The 27,875-nt window shown below is 33.6% G+C and overlaps 2 protein-coding genes and 1 long non-coding RNA gene across 3 annotated transcripts in view; all 3 read left to right on the top strand.

Moving 5' to 3' along the window:
* The window catches only part of LOC127847701 (glutaminase liver isoform, mitochondrial-like), a 65,888-nt gene that overhangs the window by 23,610 nt on the left and 14,403 nt on the right, over positions 1-27,875 (top strand). Inside the window, exons 7-8 of the mRNA XM_052379779.1 lie at positions 16,615-16,778; positions 23,643-23,734. Of these exons, the coding sequence (XP_052235739.1) occupies positions 16,615-16,778; positions 23,643-23,734 (256 nt within the window). The remainder of the gene's footprint in view (positions 1-16,614; positions 16,779-23,642; positions 23,735-27,875) is intronic.
* LOC127847704 (uncharacterized) lies at positions 545-11,622 on the top strand. Its single transcript, XM_052379783.1, has 3 exons — positions 545-1,174; positions 4,365-5,353; positions 5,859-11,622. The coding sequence occupies exons 1-3, from the start codon at positions 840-842 to the stop codon at positions 6,206-6,208; spliced, it is 1,674 nt and encodes a 557-aa protein (XP_052235743.1). The 5' UTR covers positions 545-839; the 3' UTR covers positions 6,209-11,622.
* On the top strand, positions 12,727-15,373 carry LOC127847707 (uncharacterized). The gene is made up of 3 exons (XR_008034132.1): positions 12,727-14,044; positions 14,301-14,486; positions 14,780-15,373. It is a non-coding gene; the product is annotated as an uncharacterized LOC127847707 (long non-coding RNA).

Genomic DNA, 27,875 nt, shown 5'->3' with positions numbered 1-27,875 from the left:
GTGTTGTCTCAGATAAGCCTGTGCAGTGCACACAGGCTAATCAGGGACGACACTTTCCGGCTTAACTTGATTTTTGTTAAGAAGAGACAGAAACAGAAAACACCATTAAAGCAGAAATTGTCATCCCTGATTAGCCTGTGCGGACTGTACAGGCTAATTTGGGACAGCACTTTACACAAATGCATTAAACCTCCTTTTTACAGAGCACAGCACACATTTATGTTTCCACAAGTACTTTCCTCTGAACTCGACCTGCTAAGAATAGTTAAGTTCCTTCAAGTCCTCTTGTTTTTAGCTCACCTGAGCACAACGTGGTACTTTTCTTTATGATTTTCATATAACTATTATCTTTATTGTATAACCAATTATTTCTTTCTGATTTATACAGAGAACATTCATAACTTTTTTAATTTTTAATTTCAATATTGGCCTGTTATCAAATTGAAGTTGTTCACAGATAAATGATTCTTGTTTATACTCCTCTAAGTCCTGTTATCAAGTTGCCCTAGTTGCTTTATTGATTGAAAACATTCCTTGAGTTGAGGTACTTCCACTTTGTATGCAAACATAAACCAGTTGTTAAATCACTGCTGATCTTACCCGACATGTCACATGACTGGTTACATTAATACTTTGTTTGGTGGTGATATAAACTTGCCAACAAACTTCAAGTTGATATTTATTTTACTCTGTTTAGCTGAATATTACGTGTTGATAGACATTGGACAATATAGGTAGATTGGTGTGTTTTGTGTGTGTTTAAAGTCATTTAGCCTAGATACCGTATTATTTGAGTTAAATCAAAGATATTGTGAACAAAAGCTTCAGTGGTCAACAAAATGGCAACTTTTTCGAAAACCACCATTGAAAAAGGATCTGACATTGTCCAAGACTTCTTGTGTTCGACCTGCGAAGACGAGAAAAGGCAAGAATCGGCTGATTTCTATTGCGAATCTTGCGTGAAGTTTTACTGCCAAAAATGTATCCACTTGCACGGCCAGCTGTTTAAAAAACATTCCCCTCATGGAAGGAGTGATATGAAGGAATGGCCTGTTTCTAAGAAGGTGGAAGATTTCCTTTATAAATGTGATGTTCATAAGGAAGAAAACTTGGCAATGTTTTGCAAAGACCATAACCTGCTGTGCTGCAATAATTGTGCTTTCCTTAATCACAGGTATTTATTTTTAGCTCATCTATTTTTTGAAAAAAAATTATGAGCTATTGTCATCACCTTGGCGTCGGCGTTGGCGTCCGGTTAAGTTTTGCGTTTAGGTCCACTTTTCTCAGAAAGTATCAATGCTATTGCATTCAAGTTTGGTACACTTACTAACTATCATGAGGGGACTGGGCAGGCAAAGTTAGATAACTCTGGCGTGCATTTTGACAGAATTATGTGCCCTTTTTATACTTAGAAAATTGAAAATTTTGGTTAAGTTTTGTGTTTAGGTCCTTTTTATTCCTTAAGTATCAAAGCTATTGCTTTCATACTTGCAACACTTACTAACTATCATAAGGGGACTGTGCAGGCAAAGTTGTGTAACTCTGACTGGCATTTTGACAGAATTATGTGCCCTTTTTATACTTAGAAAATTGAAGATTTTGTTAAGTTTTGTGTTTAGGTCCACTTTATTCCTACAGTATCAAAGCTATTGCTTTCATACTTGCAACACTTATTAACTATCATAAGGGGACTGTGCAGGCAAAGTTACGTAACTCTGACTGGCATTTGGACGGAATTATGGGCCCTTCATACTTAGAAAATTAAAAATTTGGTAAAGTTTTGTGTTTTGGTCCACTTTACCCCTAAAGTATCATAGATATTGCTTTCATACTTGGAACACTCGCAAACTATCATAAGGGTACAGTAAAAGGACAAGTTGCATAAATCTGGTTGTCATTTTTACGGAATTATGGCCCTTTTTTGACTTAGTAACTTTGAATATATGGTTAAATTTTGTGTTTCGATCCACTTTACTTCTAAAGTATCAAGGCTATTGCTTTCAAACTTCAAATACTTCATGCTATCATGAGGTTACTGTACCTGGCAAGTTGAATTTTACCTTGACCTTTGAATGACCTTGACTCTCAAGGTCAAATTATTAAATTTTGCTAAAATTGCCATAACTTCTTTATTTATGATTAGATTTGATTGATACTTTGACAAAACTACTCTTACCTGACATACCACAATAGACTCCACCCAAACCATCCCCGCCCCCAGAATTTTTTTTATGTTTTTTTGCATTTTTTTTCGAATTTTTGGAAGATAATGTAATAAATGTCCACACCCCCACACTATACACTCCTATTCACTCCACCCCTCCCTCCTTTGTGATTGAAATTGAGAGTCCCTTCACCTTTAAAAAGAAAATAGATGAGCGGTCTGCAACCGCAAGGCGGTGCTCTTGTTTTATTTGTCGTTAAACATTTAAGACATGTGCATGGTTTTAAACTACTTTGAACTGAACTTGAATCCAAAAATCAAGTTAATAATATGAATAATACTAATGTTATTTTAATAAACAGCCATTTGATGTGCAATTAATATAGTAATGAACTTTCTTTTATGCAGGTTATTGATTTTAGTCAGGGATTTTGAAAATTGTTAACATATGTGTCAAAAGGATGCAAGGCAGATTGTTTGTAGAGTCAAAAGAATCTAATCTACAATTGATGGACTCAAAATTTGGTTTTAGATTATGAACATGTTTATATAAGCTTCAGTTAAGTTAAAGGTAAACCATACCAGTAAGATGGTCCTGATTGAACTGGTGAAATTTTAAACTTAAAGCCTTAAAGCGGCTTGAATACTTATCAAACAAAGAGATAATAAAAGACATGATGTTTGGATAAGTGAATAATTATATGTTAACAAAATAAATAAATGAAATAATTAATTATCAAATACATAATTAAAGATAATTAATGATTTTATTTCCCTACACATTAATCAGATTTGCATAGATTAAGATGTAAAAGTTAGTACTTATGCATCCCTTATAATGCTTTCTTTGAGGAAGAGAGGGTATATTGTTTTGCTGAATGTCGGTCTGTCTGTCTGTTGGTAGACCTGTTCGTTTCCGATCAATAACTCGTCTATGAATTGACCGATTGGCTTGATACTTCACATGTGCATTGGCCCAGGGCAGTAGATGACCCCTTTTGAAATTGAGGTCACTGAGTCAAAGGTCACTATCACAATAAGTGTGAAAATTGTTTCCAATCAAAAACTCATAAACCAATGGACCAATTGGCTTGATACCTCACATTGGCCTTGTACAGTAGATGACCCCTATTGAAATTGGGGTCTCTTGGTTAAATGTCAAGGTCACAATCACAATAAGTTTGGCAATGGTGTCTGATCAATAACCCATCAACATATTGACAGATTAGCTTCATACTTCACACATGCAATGGCCTTGGACAGTAGATGACCCCTGATGAAATTGGGGTCAATAGTTCAAGGTAACTGGTACAATAAGTGTGAAAATCGTTTTGGATAAATAACTCATCAACAAATTGACTGATTGGCTTGATACTTCCCATGTGCAATGGACTGGGACAGTAGATGACCCCTAATGAAATTGGGGTCACTTGGTCAAAGGTCATGGTCACTGTCACAATTAGTGGGAAAATCGTCTCTGATAAATAACCCGTCAATGAATAGACCCATTGGCTTGATACTGCCAATGTCCATTGGCCTTGGAAGTAGATGACCCCTATTGAAATTGGGGTCACTATGTCAAAGGTTAAGGTCACTATCACAATAAGTGTAAAAATTGTTTCCAATCAATAACTCGTCATTGTGTACACAACAGTCTTACTGACCTGTGTACTAACGCGAAAGGAATTGTGGGTAGCACTTCTTTTACGAGTTAAAAGTAAGGCGAAGGTAGGTCAGGTAATCGTGCTTCTGATAATGGCTATGATAAAGCCCTAATAGAGATTCAAAATCCCATTTAAACATAATTAAATAACATTCTTTAAGCAACATTCCGTTTTAAACACACAATAAAAAAACGATTTTTTCTTTCATTATTAATATTTTCATTCCTACGCAGGACTACTTTTGCAAAAGCATAATTCCGCAAACCAGGGGAATGTTATGCGTCTTAGTATAGAGGTGACAATAACGTAGTGACGTCATCATCTATGTATAAAATTATAACTTGTCACAAATTAACTGATTGGCTTCATACTTCACATGTGCATTAGCCTTGGACAGTAGATGACCTCTATAGAAATTGGGGTCACTAGTTCAAAGCCCTGGATTTTTTTTTTGGGGGGGGGGGAGCATATGTCACCGACTGCGGAACTCTTCTTTATTATTTGTTTTCATTAAAACTCAATCTGTTTTCTTACAGGCAATGCAAAATGGTGGTGCTGCTATCAGACTTGGTAAAAAATACCTCCACAGACCTAAAAAAAGTATCAAGTACTATCCAAACTACTCTGGCAGAACTGAAGAAGCTTCAAGACAGTCAGGAGGCTGCCATGAAGTCTATGCAAATTTCATATGATGAGCAGTTACAGAAGATACAGGAAACTCGGCAAAAAATTCTTTCAGCCTTAGACATGCTTGAAAAGAGGACACTGCAGGAAATGAAATATGCACTGACCAAACTGCAAACCTCTCTAAAAAGTAATGTTGACAAATTTTCCACTTTTCGAGATGAATTAAAACAATTTGGAGATGCCATACAGGACATACATGATAAAGGCAAGCAGGAACTATCTCTTATAGCCAGTATTAAATGTCAGGACAAAATACAGCAGTTTAAAATGGAGAACTTTGTTCAATTGAAATCGTCAATAACTTTCCAACCTAATAGGGAAATTGTTCAGTACCTTTCCAAGTTGTCAGGTATTGGAAGGATTAAACATTGGAACGTGACAGACCTAGAAATAAAGATTAACGGAATGTCTGAGTATGATGTCCTTTCAAAACAAGAGTCAAAATGCAGTATCAGAGGCATGTATGTTCTACCTAGTGGACAGGTCCTGGTTGTAGACACCGGTAATAATAGTGTCAAGCTGTTAAACCAGCAGTACCAGATGGTGAGTGACTGTAGTGTACCTGGTGAGCCAAAGTGCATATGTCAGTTCACACCCAGTGAGGTTGGTGTTACTGTCGGTTCAGACTCAGAGGTCCAGTTTATCAAAGTCAACAACAACCAGCTGGTGAAAGGCAGAAAGCTCAAGTTTAAACATTACTGTTATGGTATTGCTTACGACAAGGGAGACCTGTTTTTAACCTCTGGTAGTGCACTGTACAAGTACTCGCTGGATGGTAAACTAGTCAGCAAACTTCACGGTGATGATACCCCAAATGAAAGTACAGGTGATTGGACAGGTAAGAATCATGGTGATTTTATCTCTTTGAACAAGAACATATTAATATAACATCAAGAAACTCCAAATTCTGCAGTATTACTCATACAAATAGTTGTATATTGACTTCCACCTGACAGGTCTATGAAAAAAGTGCATGAAAATAACAGTGTTTGACCTGTTCTTTATATTTCGTTGTTATCAAATAAACATACAAGTGTAAATGGTATGTTATTAGACTTGTTTCTTTATATTATATACCACAATATGTCTGTCATCGTTGCAAACAACACAAACAAGAATTAAAACAAGACTTCCTTTATGTGATTATAATTTTAACTGGTTGCTGTTGAAACTGGTGGAAAAGTATAAGACAGGAAAGTTAGTTTTTTTTTACATAATTGTCCTTATGTAGAAGTTACAAATACAACTTAATATTTTTTTACACATACATGTATCAGTATGCATTTGTGATTTTAACTCATAATTATGCCAAAAGATTGTAATCATGTTTTCTGTTTTTGCAGTAGCGTTCTGTGCATTGAGCCCGACAGGTGACAAGTTGTATATCACAAACTCTGTATTGCACCAGCTCCTTACCCTTACCAGGGATGGATCAGTCCTTTCCATCTTCAATGACCCTGAATTAGCATGGCCTATGTGTGTACATGTGACACCTAAAGGCCAGGTACTGGTATGTGGAACGAAATCCAACACTATCCTACAAATTGACAGTACGGGAAAGCATAAGCTGTCCACTCTGGCTACACGGAGGGATGGGCTTCGGGGTCCAAAGTCAGTGTTCTATAGCAGCAACACTGACTCCATTATTGTGGGGCAGGATGGTGACAAGATCCTTGTGTACAAAGTGAAATAGCTTATCATTCTTGTATCTGATGTGTGTAATAATCAGTGATCCAAATAACAATAAATGTAGCTGATAGTCAAATAGTACTATGTTACAATGCAATAATCTTTTTTGAAATATGGTATATGTGCAGTAATAAGTGATTTAATGACAAAAGCTGTTTATGAAATAGTTTTATGTTAGAGTGCAAGAATGTTTTTGAAATGTTGGTACTTCTATTTTTTTTCTTAAAATAATGTTATCCCTCATGATATTTTTAGAATGTGATTTATTAGATTTGTAACAATTAGTTGATTGATTAATTTATTTCTCTTTAAGAATCTCCCATAAAATATAGTCTATGAACAACTTATTAATCAATAGTAATTAAGCCAATATTTTGTCATTAATGCATAGTCTTTACATTAACATACATTGTAAATGCTTTATCTTTTTAGCTCACCTGAGCACAATGTGCTTATGGTGAGCTTTTGTGATCTCCTTTTGTCCGTCGTCTGTTGTGCGGCGTCAACATTTGCCTTGTTAACACTCTAGAGGCCACATTTATTGTCCAATCTTCATGAAATTTGGTCAGAAGATTGGTCTCAATAGTATCTTGGATGAGTTCATAAATGGTTACGTTTGCTCGAAAAACATGGCTGCCAAGGGGCGGGGCATTTTTCCTTGTATGGCTCTATATGGCTATAGAAAAATCTTGTAAGCACTCTAGAGGCCACATTTATTGTCTGATCTTCATGAAACTTGGTCAGAAGATTGGTCTTAATGATATCTTAGATGAGTTCGAAAATGGTTTTGGTTGCTTGAAAAACATGGCCACCAAGGGGCGGGGCATTTTTCCTTATATGGCTATAGGCTATAGTAAAATCTTGTTAATACTCTAGAGGCCATATTTATTGTCCGATCTTCATGAAATTCGGTCAAAAGATTCATCCCAATAATATCTTGGACGAGTTAAAAAATGGTGCCGGTTGGTTGAACAACATGGCTGCCAGGGGGCAGGCATTTTTCTTAATATAGCTATAGTAAAACCTTGTTAGCACTCTAGAGGCCACATTTATTTTCCGATCTTCATGAAACTTGGTCAGAAGATTTGTCCCAATTATATCTTGGATTAGTTCGAAAATGGATTTGGTTTGGATCCTAATGATATCTTGGATGAGTTTCAAAATGGTTTTGGTTGCTTTAAAAACATGGCCACCAGGGGGCGGGGCATTTTTCCTTATATGGCTTTATATGACATTAGTAAAAACCTTGTTAACACTCTAGAGGCCACATTTATTGTCCAATCTTCATGAAATTTGGTCAGAAGATTGGTTTCAATGATATATTGGATGAGTGTGAAAATGGTTCTGTTGGCTTGAAAAACATGGCTGCAAAGGGGCGAGGCATTTTCCATATATGGCTATAGTGAAATCTTGTTAACACTCTAGAGGCCACATTTATTGTCCGATCTTCATGAAACTTGGTAAAAAGATTAATCCCAATAATATCACGGACAAGTTAAAAAATGATGCCGGTTGGTTGAAAAATATGGCCGGTTGGTTGAAAAATATGGCTGCCTGAGGGCGGGGCATTTTTCCTTATATGGCTATAGTAAAACCTTGCTAACACTCTAGAGGCCACATTTATTTTCCGATCTTCATGAAACTTGGTCAGAAGATTTGTCCCAATTATATCTTGGATTAGTTCGAAAATGGATTTGGTTGCTTTAAAACATGGCCACAAGGGGGCGGGGCATTTTTCCTAATATGGCTATATATTGCTTTAATAAAACCTTATTAACACTCGAGAGGCCACATTTATTGTCCGATCATCATGAAACTTGGTCACAAGATTTGTCCCAATAATATCTTGGACAAGTTCGAAAATGGTTCCTGTTGCTTGAAAAACGTGTTCACCAGAGGGCGGGGCATATTTCCTTATATGGCTTTATGAATCTTTATGAAACTTTGTCAGAATATTTGTTTCAATGGTATCTTGGATGTGTATGAAAATGATTCTAGTCTGTTAAAAAATATGTTTGCCAGGGTTTTCACTAGTCATGAAAGTTGGTAAGAAATTTTGTTCTAATGACATCTTGGGCTGCACAGAACAGGTCAGTTCCTTTGAATCTCAGGTGAGCGACTTTGGGCCTTTCAGGCCCTCTTGTTTTACAGTGTGTATGATTGTTACTTGGTAGTTGGCTTGCTTATCATTATGTTGTACCAAGCACTTAGTTGATACATGAAGAATAATAGATTACTGTCTGATTGTTTTTAGCTCACCTGAGCAAAACATGCTCAAGGTGATCTTTTGGGAACACTTTTTGTCAATCATGCATCGTCCATAGTGTTGATTGATGCCTTCTTGAATAGCCATGTGATGATTGTGTAACAGGGTTACAGTTCCCTAGAAATTGGCCCAAATTTACTGGGTTCTCACATCAAAGACCCTTTTCTTGATGTCAGATGGACAGCACTGACAAGACTTATACAGTTTGCAGTCATTCAGTAGTTTGTGTGTGATTATCATAGAATTGTGATTTTTACAGGTTTAATTGTTGTTTCAATATTATCATTACAAGGTGAGTCTGTAAATGGTTCTGGTAGTTTAAAAAAAAACTTTGTTCAAAATGTGAACATTTGGGTTATAAAAAACAACAACAATCACATTTTTAAGAAGCACAAAAACTGTTTGGTTTAATCAATTTCATAAATTATATAGGGGCGATAAGAACAATAGAAAAATATGTTAAAAAATATTGTGTACCCTGTCCCACTCAACACATGATTAAACCTTTTTTGCCCCTGTTATTACAACTAATATTAAAAAAGGATTCTGGTGCTAAAAGACTTTACAATATTGTAAATAGAAACAATGAAAAACCTATAGTTAAAGTAAAATGGGGTATAAAACTCAATACCATAATTAATGAAAATGAATGGAATTGTATTTTTGAACTTCCCTTTTTAATAACATATGATGTAAAGGTTCAATGGTTCCAATACAGAATAATTCATAGGATTCTTGGAACAGTCTATTGAACAAAATGAAAATAACTGATGATCCATGTTCTTTTTGCAAACAAAGTGAGGAAAATTTAAAACATTTATTCTGGGAACGTCAGATTTCTAAAGCATTAATTAATGAGATATTACCAGAACAACTATTTCCTTTCATGAATAAGAAAACTTTTCTCCTTGGGTATTTAACAAAGGCAGCTAGAGCCCTAAATATTGTTATTTTGTTTATTAAACTATACTTATACAAGTGTAATATAAGTAAATTAATTCAAAACATTACAGGAGCCAAAAAAATACATAAAGTATGAATATGATAATTTAAGAAAAACAGCAATTTCAAAAAATAATTCAGAATCCTTTGACAGTGAATGGAAATTGTTTACTACCATTGTAGAGCAAACTTAGTATTTAAATTTTATATTTGCTATAATAAATTGCTGTCTTGTTTACAACTTTGTAGAAATACTATGTTTTAATTCAAAGAACCAAGTGGTAATCTTATAGGTAGGACCAATGTGTCATAAATCACAATTACATGTACCTATTTTTGTTTGTATATTCCTGTTATCTTTTGAATATGCAAATTCGTTTTGCTTGTTACATTTAATACACATTTGTATACATTCTGGGAAATGTTTTTATTTAAGGTACCTATTATTGCTTTCTATGCAATTTTTTCATCTGTAAATGCATATCCTATCTGCCTATTACAATTTATAAATAATATTACTTTAGTTATGTAAACATACTGGAAAATGCCTTTTTTTACTTCTGTTCTTATAAAAACTTTTTTTGTGTTTTTTTCCAACACAAAATTACATGAAATTGTTTTTTTATTTACAGCCATTCCTCAGTTTGCTCTAAGTTTGTAATCTTTATATGTCAGAGCATAATATTTAGAGGAAATGCATATGTTTTGTAAAATTGGATATGTAATCTCCAACAAAGAAATACTGCCTGTGATCTTGTTATCAACATAGTTTTATTTACACTCTTAAAAGAATAATATTAAGAGGAAATGCTAACGTTTTGAAAATATTTCAATTTGTATATTATATTGAAGTATTTTTTTTCTTGTAAGGTAAACATACACTAGAGATTTTATCCACTGTATTATGATAATAGCTTTGAATGTCACTATCTATATTTATATAGATAACTTACGACTTTAGATGTATTGCATATATGTTGTTTCTGTGTGTACGTGTTACCAGACATGAAATAAAATGTGTTGGAAAAAAAAAAAAATCTAAAAAAAAGTGTCAGATGTTTGGTACCTGAAAAGAAGATCAATGTTGAATTTCAAATAGAATCTAGATATTCTTATACTCATTTACTTCCTTATAATATACTTTGATATATGATAACAATCAACATATTGTGTTTAATTATGCAAAAACTATTTAATGAACACTCAATCTATTGAAAAAATACAGTTGTTTTTGATATCTAAAGCTGTTCTTGCAAAAACAATTCATCCCGTATAACATCCTAAGATGCTGAGATGCTTATCTAATCATCTCAAAGCTTGACTACAATTTGTGAAAAAAAAGAAGTTCCATTTTCGTTTGCTGATTGTGCTCAATATTAAATTACTGTCCCCGTATCACTTATCCAAAATTTGTCGCATTGGGAAGCAAATATATATTTTAAAAACTATAAACAAACACAAAATACCTCGTTTTAATGCATATTTTTATATATCTGCCAAAAAACACTATTATGTCAATTGGGAATAATACATCAATTTGGGAATAAATTGTGTTTTATCAAAAGTGCATAATATGAAGTTTTATATGTTGCATTTTTCTAGTTTTGCAAATTATAATTAAAACATATACTTGCATATACAATTGCATCATTTAAATTGATTTTACTTCAAAAATGGATTTATTAATTTAAAAAAAAACGTCATGAAATAAAACTGTATCCATGCCCCGCATGGACACGGTTTAAAAATACATTTTAAATGATACAAATTCAATCACTGTTCATGAAAAAGTCATGGAAAATTTCTTATTAAGCTTAAATTATAGATAATATATTACAAAAATATATGTAGATCATGAAATGAATAGTTTTGTTTGAGAAAATCACCAAAATGATGTCCATTCCCAGTTTTAAGTCTTATTCCCAATTCACATAATACAGTGTTCAAAACAATAAACCCTTTCTTTTAACAAAACAATGTCAACAACCCTTTCTTAAGGTAACTTGTACTCAGACGAGCGACCCCAGGGCCACCATGGCTTTCTTATTATTATCAATACATCGCTTTTTTTCTGCATTATATTTCAGTTCTTTTATTGTGGCTTTTACTTTTAAATCAGTAATTACATTAATTTATGTATAATAATCACAAATATTCTGTGTTTTTTTGTTCTTCATGTGCAAAATTAAAATCGCGCTTATACAAAACTATCTGCATGTTTGTTTTGTTACCTCAATCCAGTCGGGAAATGTTGGGAAAGGTCATCATCTAATGTTATAAATACTACTACCAACCCTTTGCCTTTGAAGCAAAAATCATTAGTGTCAATAACTATGGCTAGATCTTATTGTAATTTACATGTGCTCAATTATTTACCTATATGTGTGTATACATGTTCGGGAAAAACAACCTCAACTTTTTTATTAAATTAAAAAAATCTCTGGTTTTTTATTAAACTAAAAACAACCAATCCATTTTTATTAAACTAACAACAACCAATCCATTTTTATTAAACTAAAAACAACCAATCTTTTTTTATAAAACTAAAAGCACATCTCCTCTTGGTAGTGAAGCTTCCCATAAAGTTTCATTGAATTCCAGTCATTAGTTACTGAGATATAGCCCAGACAAAAATTGTGCACGGACGGAAAGACAGACAGACGGACAGATGCACACACGCACAGACAAAGCGGCGACTATATTCTCCCCCCATAATAAATTTTGGGGGAGCATAAAAATACAGCTGTTTTCGGTATCTAAAGCTGTTCTGTTCTTTTGCTGATTATGCTCAATATTAAATTACTGCCCCATATCATTTTTATCCAAAATAAACTTTTTTCGCAATGGGAAGCAAATGTGTGTTTTAAAAACTATAAACAAACACAAACTACCTCGTTTTAACGCATATTTTTATATATCTGCCAAAACAATAAACCCTTTCTTTTGACAAAACAATGTCAACAACCTTTTCTTAAGGTTTCTTCTACTCAGGCGAGCGACCCCAGGGCCACCATGGCTTTCTTATTGTTATCAATACATTGCTTTTTTCTGCATTATACCTTGTCAAATAAAAACGCACTTTTTACCAAAACACACATTTAGCGCACTTAAAAGTGCGTTAATTGTGTGTTTTTTGTTAATATGTGCGTTTTCAGTGATCAAAAGTGCATTTAAGTGCGCTTTTTGTGCGTTTTTTCTTTTCAAGTGCGTTATTTTAGTGAAAAAGTGCGTTTTTTGTGTGTTTTCTTCATCTGTAAGTGCGCTTTTGAGTGTAGATGTGAGCAAAATGTGTGTTTTTTATCTAAGAAGTGCGTCTTTTATTTTGGAAGTGCATTTTTTGTGTGTTTTCTTCATCTGTAAGTGCGCTTTTGAGTGTAGATGTGAGCAAAATGTGTGTTTTTTATCTAAGAAGTGCGTCTTTTATTTAGGAAGTGCGTCTTTTATCTAAGAAGTGTGTTTTAAGGTTTACAGATGTGGGTTTTTTCTCACAAAAGTGCGTTTTTCTATTTTGATGTGCGTCTTTTTTAAGCATAAGTTAGTCTTTTATTTCATAAGTGCGTTTTTATCATATGATCTGTTTTAAAAGGATGTATCTAAAAAGACACATGTTTAACACACTTCTTAAAAAGTGCGTCTTTAACAACCGTTTAGCAAATGTGTGGTGTACAGAAATTGAACAAGAAACAAAATTGTTGCAGGCTCTAACAATTTATTTACATCAAATGATTAAACATAGACATATATCTCAGTAACCTGTAATAATATAAGGGGCAGTTTGAATAATTACTGGTTGTCCATATTAACCTGTTTAATGTTTACATACTTTATCATACAATTTCAATGCATACCCTATTGCTTACGTTTTAATCTCAAACATTTCTAAAAATTTCCACCTAAATCAGACTGTGTGTAACTAATTAAAAATATTGAAAGTGTCAAAAGTATTATGTGGGCTTGATAGTATCAATTATATTTCCTCAACATAAATAAGTATTTGAACTTTCTTATACTGATATTTATACCCTAATACAATTAATGTCTACCACATTGACCATAAACATACATTTTAAAAGGCAATTAAAATAATATTTATACTATTAATATTATTTGCTAAAACCATTCAGCATGTTATATTTAAATATTTACAATTAAATATAATGTGTTAAGGGTGCTGTGTATTATTCAATAAATATTTTGGTGTTGAAATGACTGCCTTATCAGTATTTCTCAAATTATGCAATTTTTGGCTTAGACACAGCATGGTATCAGATAAGAGAATAGCCAGTCCCTATCAGTCCTCCATCTAAGCCTAACTAAGGGGTGTTGATATACTTTTGATTTGTTCAGGCACCATCTATTTGAGAACCACAGATAGGAAGTTATTTTTTGAAAACAAGCAGCATTAGCAACTGACTTTAAGCTAGAATTAAGACTTATTATTTTAGTGTAAAATGTCTTGAAATACTTTCAGCATGAAGTATTGTGTGATGAAAAAAATGTGTATTTACTACAATGTGTAAATCAACAATAAAGGAGATTAAAAGTGGGTGGTTAAAGACATATAAAGTGATATGGTCTAGTTCAACAACTGCCTGTATTTTTGGAATACTGAAGAACAGTCTGTTGTAACAGGTTCGTATTTTCAATTCTGCATCACTTTTTATTTAGTTTATTGAATTAATAATGATCATTATCATATTTATGTATTGTCACTGGGAAATGTAAATGGATGAGTAAATGTAATGCAATTTTAAAGAAAAACAACACCATTTGAATTATTATGGCTGTATTTTATGGTTATTGTCATCTTAAAGTTATTTATACCTATTTTTGGTCATTAATGAACAGATTTTTCCCCCATATTAAATGAGAACTTTTAAATTTAAAGGTTAAACCCCATGGAAAGAATGTGCATCATCGCATCGCCTGCCAAAAAAGGGAGCAAAAAAGAGACTACCTGATGTATGGACTTGAATACCAGGTTTTACCCTGCACAAGCTGGCCGACATGAGGAGAACAGGAGTGGGAAAACCGCGCCCTCTCCTTGACCAAGAAAAGCTGGATTTGTTTAGAGGTAAAACTATACAGGGTACTGGTTATTGCATTTTAAAGGTGTCACACTTCCGACCAGTCCACACAGCAAAATGAGACCACGTATCTTGGTACATTTTAGAACAGTATTTTCTATCAAACGTATTTATTTATGAAAAGCGTTAAGTCACATGTGATCAGGGGATTAAAATTGCAAAATAAACAAGCAAAAACAACAAGCAAACAAACTAGTTTTGATTTAAATTTATAATTTTTATAGCAACGAGATTACCATAACAGCAATATTTAACACTTACATTATAAAATATCTTTCAGGACCTGATCAAATGAGATCATGCACGAGACGCATCGCGCAAAGGCCATGACAGTATAATAGTTGCAAAGAAGTTTGACCGGCTAGTGGCAGACTTGGAGAGAAAGATGAGAGCTGCACTCCGCTGCCTCAAAGAAATGCTGAAAGGCCTTTATTGATATGCATCTTTCTTATGTATATAGCTGTTCGTGTGTATATACTGTACATGTTATTATAGTATGCTATTATTTTTTGTTTATTTATAATCAAATTATGTTTATATTTATTTCATCAAATTGCCATTGATATTTAATTACTCATGTATGTTAAAAAATGTTGGTGTACATTAAAGTATAAAATTGAATTATCTTGTAATTATTAAAATACACAAATATATATGTTTATATAATTATTTGTTTTTATTGCATATCTGAATTTAAAAAAACTTTTAACAGCATATAATTGAATCAACTGTTAAGGCAAAAGATGCACCTTTAACGCACATGTGTGCTTTTTGTGAGTGCGTTTTTTGCTGCCATTCATTTGCGTAAATTGTGCGTTTTGTGTGGGTTATAACTGCGCTTAACGTGCGTTAAATGTGCGCTTTTTGTGAGTTAAATGTGCGCTTTTTTATTTAAAAAGCGCACATTTAACGCACATAAAAGCGCACATTTAACACACATGTGCGCTTTTATGTGGGTTATAACTGCGCTGTTCGTGAGTTAAATGTGCGCTTTTTAAATAAAAAAGCGCACATTTAACTCACAAAAAGCGCACATTTAACGCAATTAAAAGCGCACATTTTACACACATAAATGGCAGTCAAAAACGCACTTATAAAAAGCGCACGTTTAACGCACATTTAACGCACATAAAAGCGCACTTTAACACACATGTGCGCTTTTATGTGGGTTATAACTGCGCTTTTTGTGAGTTAAATGTGCGCTTTTTAAATAAAAAAAGCGCACATTTAACTCACAAAAAGCACACATTTAACGCACTTAAAAGCGCACATTTTACACACATAAATGGTAGTCAAAAACGCACTTATATAAAAAGCGCACGTTTAACGCACATTTAACGCACATAAAAGCGCACATTGAACACACTTATAAAAAGCACACGTTTAACGCACATAAAGCGCACATTTATCCACAAAAAGCGCACATTTTCTTGTTTGTTTGTTTTTGTTAAAAACTCACTCGGTAAGAAAAAGCGCACAAAAAACGCAGTGCCAATACCGCCACGTTTAACGCACGCAAAACGTACGTAAAACGTACATTTCACACACTTTTTTGAGAAGGGTATAATAATAATATTTCAGTTCTTTTAATGTGGCTTTTACTTTTAAATCAGTAATTACATTAATTTATGTATAATAATTGCAAATATTCTGTTTGTTTTTTTATAACTGTGCAAAATTAAAATGCTTATACAAAACTTCTGCATGTTTGTTTTGTTACCTCAATCCAGTCGGGAAATGTTGGGAAAAGTCATCAAATGCTGTCAAAAATGACTACCAACCCTTTTGCTTTTTAAGTAAAAATAATTAGTGTCTAGATCTTATTGTAATTTACATGTGTTCAATTATTTACCTATATGTGTGTATACATGTACAGGAAAAACAACAGAACCTCTACCTTTTCATTAAATTAAAACAATCTCTCCCATTTTATTAAACTATCTTTTTTGGCTGTAGGTATTCTGTGGAAGACATAAACTAGCCTTTTTGCCTGCAGTCTGACTCCAAGCTACTGATATGTATATATATATATATATATATATATATGTACATGTACAGGAAAAAAGACATAAAATAATATCACACTAAAAACAACAAATCGTTTTGCCACTGTAGGTATTCAGTGGGAGACGTGAACTACCCTTTCTGCCTGCAGTCTGTCTCTAAGCCCCTGACCTATGCTATGGCTCTCAACGACCTCTCGCCGGAAATAGTGCACGAGTTCGTCGGGCAGGAGCCCAGCGGAGTGACCTTTAACAGCCTGTCGCTGGACTACAGAAGTACGCTTCTTATTTCATACTTACCCATCTGTTTTTAACTTTAAGAGTTATTGGTTTCATGTGACAAATTAGTAATTCCAAATGCCAAATGTATGTACATGTATCAAAGTAGCGTTTGTTATAGGAAATGTATGCTTAATGATATGGGTTGATAAATTTCATGACCAACTTGATTGAACTTACATCGGTTTTGTGTATTTGTATTTATATTCTTAAATGACTTTTGCATGTTAAATGTGTTTATGTTGTTATGACTATTACATGAGAGAAAATGTTTGTATAATATGTAAATATGAAGACGAAATACTTTTGAAATACACAAAGAACTGTTTTTATGCTCCCCCCAAAAAAAATTTGGGGGAGCATATAGTCGCCGCTTCGTCTGTCCGTCTGTGTGTCCTTGTTTCCTCGTGTCCGTCCGTGCACAATGTTTGTCCAGGCTATTTCTCAGCAACTAATGACCGGAATTCAATGAAACTTTATGGAAAGCTTCACTACCAAGAGGAGATAGGCATATTTTCAGCGGGTTCTGGACGGATCATTTTTCACAGAGTTATGGCCCTTTGAAATTTTCCATTTTCCATTGTACATATAGTGCAATTCTTGTCCGAGCTATTCTCAGCAACTTATTACGGGAATTCAATGAAACTTTATGGGAAGCTTCACTACCAACAGGAGATGTGCATATTATCAGCCGGTTATTGTCGGATGATTTTTCACAGAGTTATGGCCCTTTGAAATTTTCCATTGTACATATAGTGCAATTCTTGTCCGAGCTATTTCTCAGCAACTTATCACGGGAATTTGATGAAACTTTATGGCAAGCTTCACTACCAACAGGAGAGTTATATTATCAGCCGGTTATGGTCGGATGATTTTTTCACAGAGTTATGGCCCTTTGAAATTTTCTATAAACTGTACATATAGTGCAATTCTTGTCTTGGCTATTTCTCCCAACTACTTGTCACGTAATTGCGTATTGTTCGTGGAAAGGACACAGTAACCAACAAAGTTCATTTCTGATTTTTTTGCGTTTTATTTCTGCTTATTAACACAACACAACGTTTCCAAAATGTTTGTCAAATACAAGATACATGCGAAGCCCGCAATGGGCCCATCCCGCGAAAGCCAGCAATAATGCGACTTGTATGTTCGGCCGTTTAAGTAAGACTGTCCTTCATACAACGCAGATGCCAATTTATACAATAATGGACAAATAAATTGGGTGACGGCTGTCTGGATGATTGACTTTAACATGAGTTGAATTACCTGATACGGGATGGCTTTATGTGTGACTTACACATCTTGTGCATATGTATGCCAATAATTAAGCGAGACCACGTTTGTTTAACTGCATATATGAAAGTTCACCTGTCATTTAACATGAAAATATACACAAATTAATAGTGCGCACGTGCTTACCATAGACATAACTAATTAGTGAACCCAGCCATGGGCAATAACTTGGTGCATTTTTTTCGTCTAATTTGACGACGACATATGATGCCCATTTATGCATTTCTTCATGAAGACAGATATTATGTATTCAGTTACACCGAACAAGGAATATACATGAAATACACCAATTATGCGACATTAAATGCATCAATTATGCGACACACCTCATTTTCATTAAAGAAAGATTTTATATTTTATGATTTAAAATCTTTAGAAAGATCAAATCCTGAATGACAAGTGTTTTTACAATATCATGTATCAATGTTAAATGACGTTGATCGATTGTCCACGTAACACTACAGGCGTTGTTTGACTAGTGACCTCCTGTGCTGTCCATTCGAAGAAGGTATTGCCCGGGTTGAATATGTACCTGTTGCTGTCAAGTAGATGTCTTGGTTTGTTGTTTTCTGTCTATGTTGATTCATGGGTGATGTTATCTACCATTGCTGTCGTGAAGAAGCTCTATCTATCGCCAAGCTGTGTAGGCAAATCGCACGTGGTCGGTTGCACTCATCTGCGTATCAAGGTTCACATCGAGGCTGGATATGTCATCGTGGTTTCTGTTGTTTTTGTCGCTGAACCAGCCGTCATCACGTCGTTGTTTCTGTTGTTGAATCCATCGTGATATTGTCTCTGGATATGGTGTTGATGCGTACCGCGTTGCTTATCAATTGTGACGTATGTTAAAACCTTTGTGATCGCATTGTTGTTTCTGTTGTTGTTGATTGTACTTTTGTTCTTGGTTCCAGCGTCTTCATTTCTCTTGGGACATTAAGATCTTCTATTGGCCATAATGCTCACGAGGTATTAACTATAGCAGTGTTCTCCTTGATGTCTTAGGCCTCGGAAGTATCATTCCAAATGCGTTATCTACGCACGTCAAACAGTTGAACGGCTGCATCTACTCTATAGTGTTTAACGTCACAAGTATTGTGTCCAGTGTTGCGTCACTTGTTGTCCTTCGAAATCTTCTGGCGTTGGTCTTCTTTTAGCGATAGAACCAGGTATTCACTTTGAGAGTAAACGCCGTGATGTTCCATTCTAATTATGTTGTTTGTTTCTTCTATTCGTTGTGGAAGGCGTTGTCTCGCGAAGTCGCTCTTCTTCGGCGTTGTCTTCAAATCTCGATATTTTTATCTGCGTCGTGGTGATACAAGTATCAGTTGTTCAAAATCATGGCAAACATTTATAAATATCCCCTTATTTATTGTTAAATATCGTCATGACAACTTACTGTGATATCTTATTCAAAAAAATAAATTATTTACAACGAAAAAATATTAGTCAATTCCTCAAAACAAACTTCGGATAAGTACATGACAGTTTGACATCTGACAAGCCATTTACTTAATATGACTTGTGTACCGCCTTAGGCATAATCATTTTACGCACGTGCGGCCAGTAAATTTTGACAGGCGCGCGCCACTTTATTGACCTAGAGTAATGGATAATGATAGACGTACCTGTTCATAAACCTCATCTTTATCACTATAGTTTTGCCGTTGGGCATAGATTTATTGACATGTTTGACCTGTGCACTTGTAAAAATGCGCAAATATGACAAGGCAGACTTTTATATGTATGCATTCATAATATAAGAACACGTATCGGTATACTTCAAAATTCAGGTCTTTGCTCCTAATCGAACTACTCAAAAAATTCTTATGCGGCATCGCATCTTCTGTCCATAGCGTAATTTGCTTCGATGGCACAGGGATAAATTCTCTTACTCATGAGGACGCTAAGGTTATCAGAACCTCGGGCTCGGTATGTCCGAACGCTGATCAGTCAGCCGTGCTCATAAAATATAATTGTAACCCTTAAACAATTATATTAGAAATTTAATGCGTACATATCGTTATATTTTCACTGCGCTATACGCGTCAGATCGCATTAAATTCTTACTTAAAATTACTCAAGACCTTCAATATTACCGATATCCTACATATATTTGCAATCTACACAATGACGTATATACATATTTACATAATATTTTTTTTAAGTGTCTGCCCTATTCATATTCGCAATTAACATTATTTTTCTTATTTCCTATTTTCTTTCTTTTACAATTCGGAAAACTATTTTTAAATTTTCCAATAATTTTATTTATTCGTCCTCTTTAATTTTCTTTATCATTCTAATAAACAAAACCCGCCTTAATTTCTTTATTAAAATAATAAACAAAACTGTCTTAAATAATCTAAATTCCTAAATTCTTAATTCTGTCAATGTAAAATACTAGGTAAATTCTTTGAATATTTTTTATATTTGTTCCTTCTTCGAGTTTTTCTAGTATATTAATAAATAAAATCATCCACAAATTTTCTTAATTAAAATATTATAAACAAAACTGTTTTAAATACTCTTATTTTTCCTCGTACATTTTAATTTAATGAAAATTTACAAACATTCCAACAATTTAAAATGTATTGGTAAGCAAAAAAAAAACATAAGTCCGTACATAATCCTATATTCTAACAATACCAAAAATATATAAAAATTCTTTAAATACTCTTTGTGTGTACACCTTTAATTTAATGATTTCCATAACTCATAAAAATAATGTAAAACTCAAATATCTCTTTTTATTCTAAATTGACCGCTATTTATAAAAATGTGCCGATAAATGCAAAATTGGCATGATTTTGATATTTGTAAAATTTGTTCGTACATAATTTATTATCAACACTATTATTTTTAACATTTAACTACATTAAATTCTTTAAAACATTTCTTAAAAATTTCGTTGTCATGACGCCTTTTACTTTCATTTTCTACTTTATAAATTTTGAAATTCCCTCTCCAAGTTTGCCATAATTTTTTTTAAACAACTGACCTGAATTCATGTCGCGTTGTGGTTGTGATGTTTTCATTTTTTCGGCACGTGATCGCACTTGTGATCGTACTTCGGTCGTATCCATGGTACACGGCTCCATAAAATGTACTGTGTAGCGTAATTGCGTATTGTTCGTGGAAAGGACACAGTAACCAACAAAGTTCATTTCTGATTTCTTTGCGTTTTATTTCTGCTTATTAACACAACACAACGTTTCCAAAATGTTTGTCAAATACAAGATACATGCGAAGCCCGCAATGGGCCCATCCCGCGAAAGCCAGCAATAATGCGACTTGTATGTTCGGCCGTTTAAGTAAGACTGTCCTTCATACAACGCAGATGCCAATTTATACAATAATGGACAAATAAATTGGGTGACGGCTGTCTGGATGATTGACTTTAACATGAGTTGAATTACCTGATACGGGATGGCTTTATGTGTGACTTACACATCTTGTGCATATGTATGCCAATAATTAAGCGAGACCACGTTTGTTTAACTGCATATATGAAAGTTCACCTGTCATTTAACATGAAAATATACACAAATTAATAGTGCGCACGTGCTTACCATAGACATAACTAATTAGTGAACCCAGCCATGGGCAATAACTTGGTGCATTTTTTTCGTCTAATTTGACGACGACATATGATGCCCATTTATGCATTTCTTCATGAAGACAGATATTATGTATTCAGTTACACCGAACAAGGAATATACATGAAATACACCAATTATGCGACATTAAATGCATCAATTATGCGACATACTGACTGGACTTAAATGAAGCTTTATGGGAACCTTAACTACCTTGAGGAGATGTGCATGTTATTAGTGGGTTCTGGTTAGATGATTTATTAGCTCATCTATTTTTTGAAAAAAAATTATGAGCTATTGTCATCACCTTGGCGTCGGCGTTGGCGTTGGCGTCCGGTTTTGCGTTTAGGTCCACTTTTCTCAGAAAGTATCAATGCTATTGCATTCAGACTTTGTACACTTACTTACTATCATGAGGGGACTGGGCAGGCAAAGTTAGATAACTCTGGCGTGCATTTTGACAGAATTATGTGCCCTTTTTATACTTAGCAAAATTGAAAATTTGGTTAGGTTTTGTGTTTTGGTCCACTTTACCCCTAAAGTATCATAGACATTGCTTTCATACTTGGAACACTCGCAAACTATCATAAGGGTACAGTAAAAGGACAAGTTGCATAACTCTGGTTGTCATTTTTACGAAATTATGGCCCTTTTTTGACTTAGTAACTTTGAATATATGGTTAAATTTTGTGTTTCGATCCACTTCTAAAGTATCAAGGCTATTGCTTTCAAACTTCAAATACTTTCATGCTATCATGAGGTTACTGTACCTGGCAAGTTGAATTTTACCTTGACCTTTGAATGACCTTGACTCTCAAGGTCAAATTATTAAATTTTGCTAAAATTGCCATAACTTCTTTATTTATGATTAGATTTGATTGATACTTTGACAAAACTACTCTTACCTGACATACCACAATAGACTCCACCCAAACCAACCCCTATGCCCTCCCCCCCTCCCTCCCCCCCCCCGAATCATCCCACCCCCCCCTAATTTTTTTTAAAGATCATCTCACAAATGACCACCACACCCTCACACTTTACCCCCCCCCACCCCCCCCCAATTTTATTTTTTTAAACGGTTAAAAAACACAAATATTTATTTTTATTATTTTATTTTTGAAATACCGTCCAACCATCGCACCCAAGAATCCCCTCCCTCCCCCCCCCCCCACCCACCCCACCCCACCACCCCCCGAATTTTTTATTTTTTTTGCATTTTTTTTCGCATTTTTCCACACTATACACCCCTCTTCACTCCACCCCTCCCTCCTTTGTGATTGAAATTGAGAGTCCCTTCACCTTTAAAAAGAAAATAGATGAGCGGTCTGCACCTGCAAGACTCTTGTTTAGAGAGTTATGGCCCTTTGAAATTTTTAAGTTGCTAAACCATCCATCCTATTATTTTGTCGAAAGTGATGCGCCTTAAGACGTTTCCTTTTATCTGAATATATAGTGCAATATTGTGACAAAAAAAACCTTTGGGGAGCAAGATTCACCCGTCTCCGACGGTTTCTTGTTTACCATTGAAATCACAAGCCTCATAATCGTATTCATCTATTGATGAGCTTGTTTCACAATTTAATTGATAATCCACTCAAAATGTGTGTCCTTCACATCCTTAAAGGTGACACAAACATTAAAATTTTATTGTTAAAAAAAACTAGCTCACCATGTCTAGTCTCCCATAATAAGTGTACCTTGAACTTAGGTAAGCACATAGGGGCCATCATAGATTTCTTGTTTGATAAACCTTTACAGAAGATTTAAAAATAAATCTCACATAATTTTTGCATTTTGCAAATGAACTTCACAGAATTTCTGTATTTACAGACAAAAGCACACATTTTCTGCATTCGCTGATAAACACAAACAACTTCTGTATTTTGTAATTAAAGGACACCAGTCTTGTTTTCTACATTTTTACAGATAAAAATCACAATCCTATGATATTTTCTCAATTATTTTACAGATAAACCTCACAATCCTATGATCAACGCAGGAGCCATCGCAATCTGTTCTCTCTTAAAGCAGGGCGTCAACTTGGCCGACCGATTTGATTATGTAAGCTTTATTGTTTGTGGGATCTGAATATTATTGCAAATAATTAAGCCTTACTCTGTGAAAACAGGGCTTAATGCATTGGGGTAAAGTGTCGTCCCAGATAAGCCTGTGCAGTCCTCACAGGCTTATCTATGTCGACTCTTTCCATCTAAACTGGAGTTTTGTTCAGAAGAGACTTTCATTAAATGAAAAACTCTATAAAAGCAAAAAGTGTTGTCCATTAATTAGATTTTATCCTGCCTCTGTTGTAAACATTGACCAAATAAAGCAGGGTCGGATAAACTAGTTGATCTCCGGCAGTACCTCACGTGACCGCGATCTAACCGTATAACGTATTCATACGCGCCGATTAAACCGTTATAGCTTTTGACCTTTTACAAAATGTACATGCGAAGGTTCTTGCGAATAGTTTTGTAAAAACAAAATGATCTTAAAAGTAATAAATGCGTAAAATTTACGCAAACATATGGCAATGAAGTAATCAATTTTGCCTTTAAATTTATTTACACATAACCTTCAATATATGGCGTTTCTTTATATAAATATAAAGGTTACACTCCACTAATACACACAATATACTATTTCAGTCGTCTGCATTTTTTTTTTCAAAGAAATATCAATTAAAATTTTAATAAAATAAAATAACACTATATTTGAATGGAAAAATGTCGGACTATATTGATCAAATGTATTTTGATGTAATTTGGGAAGATTTAATGGCTGAAAAAGAAGAAAATAAGGATGCAACTGTCAAAACTAAGGAACAAGATGTTGATAATAACATGAAGGATGAAATCAATAAGGAAAACTCTACAGGCATGGTGAACATTGAAAATGTAGGTCTTAACAATGTTGAAAACTTGAAAACAAATGTCACTGAAATAAGTCTATCTGATTTTCAAACAATATATGGCATTGATTTTAATGACTTTGACTGCCATGAGCCCTCCGAAATTGACCAGATAAATACCTCTCCAGTTAACAAGCCCTCAACCCTCAATGTAAAGGACTGTTTTAAACAACTAACAAATGATGAAGTAAAACAACAAATATGTCAAGCGGACAACAAGAACACTCTAAAAAAAACAATGATTGATGTAAACAAATTCAAAAGTTTTTTATTGACAAAACAAGAAAAAAGGGAAATACATGACATAGGCCCCGATATGTTTGACGAATATTTGGCAAATTATGTTCTTTCAGTTAGAAAATGTGATGGTTCGGAATATGAACCAAGCACAATAAGAAACATGATCTCAAGCATTGACCGGAAACTCAAACGCAACAAATATCCTGTGCAAATAATGCAAGAAACCAACACCAATCACTTTCAGCTGACAAGGGATGCTTTAAAGGCAAAACAAAGAACTCTTAAAAAAATTGGAAAGGGAAACAAACCAAATGCCACAGATCCAATAAGTGACGAAGAAATCGATATACTCTATGACCGTGGAATCCTGGGCGGTACATCGCCAAAGGCTTTATTAAACACATTGTGGTTCAACAATTGTGTTTCACTTGGATTACGAGGAACTACGGAGAATTATAATTTGAGGTAATTATCCCAAAAACAGACACTTATTTATCAAATATTATATTGAACTGTCTTATTGCAAAGTCAAGTGTAAACTTTCTGCTGAGACTTGAACTCAGATATCCCTATCTTTATGAAGACAGGTTGTTCTCCATTGAACTACAGAACTGATTTTACAATTTAATGGCTTTGCAATAAGTATTAAATATATCAGCAACAACTATCAGATGTATGATTTATCATGATCACAATATCCAGCAATTAAGCTATCCTTCTTTTATAAAGTACCAGAAAATGGAACTTTCTTCATAAAAATACCCACAATTATCCCAATTTTAATGCTGTAAAAAAAATCCCATTTAATAATTTTTATTTTTATATAAATGTAACATTTTGATAGTTTCCCTATGCAGCTCTTTGGCTTGAACCTAAATCAATATAATATTGACAACTTGAAAACACTTATTTAACAATCTTTAAGTCTTTTGTAGCGGCAGCCAAAACTAAATAACACCAATTCCCGATATGAATTCTTTTTGCGATTTCAGGGTTTTTTAACAGATATTTTCCTGATTGGGCTGGTACCGGTACTTTTTCCAAAAGGGCAAATAAAATCACTGATATCTAATAAGTTACAATTAAAATAGAATAAAATTAATCAAACTCCCACGGACAACATCTGTCATTTGATGCGTCTCAATAAAATTCACTATTATGTATTCGAAATACAAAAATATTCAATTCTTCTAATAAAATAAAACTTTCCATTAAGAAGGGAATTAAAAAATGGAAAAATATCTATAATAGTTACATTTAAACGCTGCTAAAAAAATATTTAAATATGTTTTCCTAGATCTATTATAGATTTCAAAACACATTTTATTATTATTATTAAATAATATTGCAAAATAATTGCAGTGAATACATGATTATAATAACAAGAGATCAGGGCTTTTTTTCTTATGTGAGAATGGCAAATTTTCCCAATTTTGAGAAATTTGCGAGTCAAATTTCACAATTTTGGGAAATTCGCGACTAAAATTTTCACAATTTCAAGAAGTTTGCGACTAAAATTTTCACAATTTCAAGAAGTTTGTGGCTCTAATTTTCACAATTTTAGAAAGTGCGCGACTCATTTTTCACAATTGTCATAAGTTAGCGACTCATTTTTTCACAAAATGAGGGGGCCAAGGCCGCTTCACAAAAACAGGGAAAAAGCCCTGAAGTTGAACCATTATAAACATAATTTAAATGATTGCAAGTAATTAAACACAGAAAACTAACAAGAGCCAACATACCCGTTACAAACTTAAATATTTAAAAAAATAATTTATCCCTTTAAAAGTTTTTAACATTTTGTTTAAGCGAACACCTACAAATACGACCTGAAAACAGATGCAAAGTTTGGTTTGGTCAGGGTTTTCATAGGTTTTCAGTGTTTAGTCATACTGTTTTAAACTAAATTATGTAAAGTCTTAATTTTAATGTACACAATATGTGTATTATAATCATTAAGAATTTGAGATTTTGAGTGTAACTTCTTGCGTTGTTTATGGTTCTTTTATTCAGCAATATATAACCACCGTCTGTCGGATTATCTAATTTATTGTAATCTTGTCGATCCCTGCATATGCAAATAAGTCTAAAATTCATATAAACATCATAAAATCTCAATAAAAACATCATCAATTTTCAATTAACTAAACTGATCAACTTCCAATAATTCTCGCGTGTATTGCGCTGTGTGAAGTAGCAACTGGCCTTTATTGATCGTTGTCGATTAATTAAGAGATTAAAGAGATAACGGTCCGTGTTAATTGATTGATTGAGTGTCGTATTAACCTAATATAGTTAACATTGAGAACAATTACTAAATCATATAGAAATAAGTTATGTAGAATATGATTATTAAGTTGAAACTAACATTGAGAACAATTACTAAATCATATAGAAATTAGTTACGTAGAATATGATTATTAAGTTGAACTAAATATTGATGCATGCATAAATCATGTTTATAAAATAGAACTGTTATTATTAATTTGTTTAAGTAAATAAACATAAATTATGTAAATGAAACAGAGCGGTATATTTTTAATTGTGTAGCAATTGGCCTCAAAGAAAATGTTCAATTATAATAAATACATTAAGGTATAAGATTATTATTATTTAATTATATAAATATTAAAATGGTAAGCAGCGCAACTTAAAGGCCAATTTTCGTAAATTATGTAAACGGTCTCCAAATGGAGAGATAAAACGTCAATTTATATTATAACCTTCGGTGATAGGTTTCTCTTCCGCAATTGGCATATTAACTCGACTAAATGTACGTTAGAGTAAGAGTATCTTTGCTTGATGTATTAATTCAATACATTATTTAATTAGAATTTCATACGGATGGATTTGAACGGATTTTGTAATATATTGTTGATTAACTTTGTGACTTTGTGTCACAGACGCCGTCGAGTAATTAAACAATGTGTTGATCTGTGTGAACAAGTTTGTGGTCATTGAAAACAAGTTTTGGTTCTGTTTCTGTTTTAAGTGTGAACCTTTGTTGCTGTACAGAATCTATGTAGGTAGTTGTATTAATTTTAATACAAG

This window comes from Dreissena polymorpha, chromosome 10 (genome assembly GCF_020536995.1).
Source record: "Dreissena polymorpha isolate Duluth1 chromosome 10, UMN_Dpol_1.0, whole genome shotgun sequence".
NCBI classification, from domain to species: Eukaryota; Metazoa; Mollusca; class Bivalvia; order Myida; family Dreissenidae; genus Dreissena; species Dreissena polymorpha.
The sequence above is the reverse complement of the archived record's forward strand: the minus strand, read 5'-3'. Positions and strand labels throughout refer to the sequence as shown.

Bases quoted from the DNA above. Each gene is read 5' to 3' on its own strand.
- LOC127847704 (XM_052379783.1), top strand. From the start codon at position 840: ATGGCAACTTTTTCGAAAACCACCATTGAAAAAGGATCTGACATTGTC. The intron at 1,175-4,364 runs GTATTTATTTTT...GTTTTCTTACAG, and splicing joins TGTGCTTTCCTTAATCACAG to GCAATGCAAAATGGTGGTGC. The intron at 5,354-5,858 runs GTAAGAATCATG...CTGTTTTTGCAG, and splicing joins AAGTACAGGTGATTGGACAG to TAGCGTTCTGTGCATTGAGC.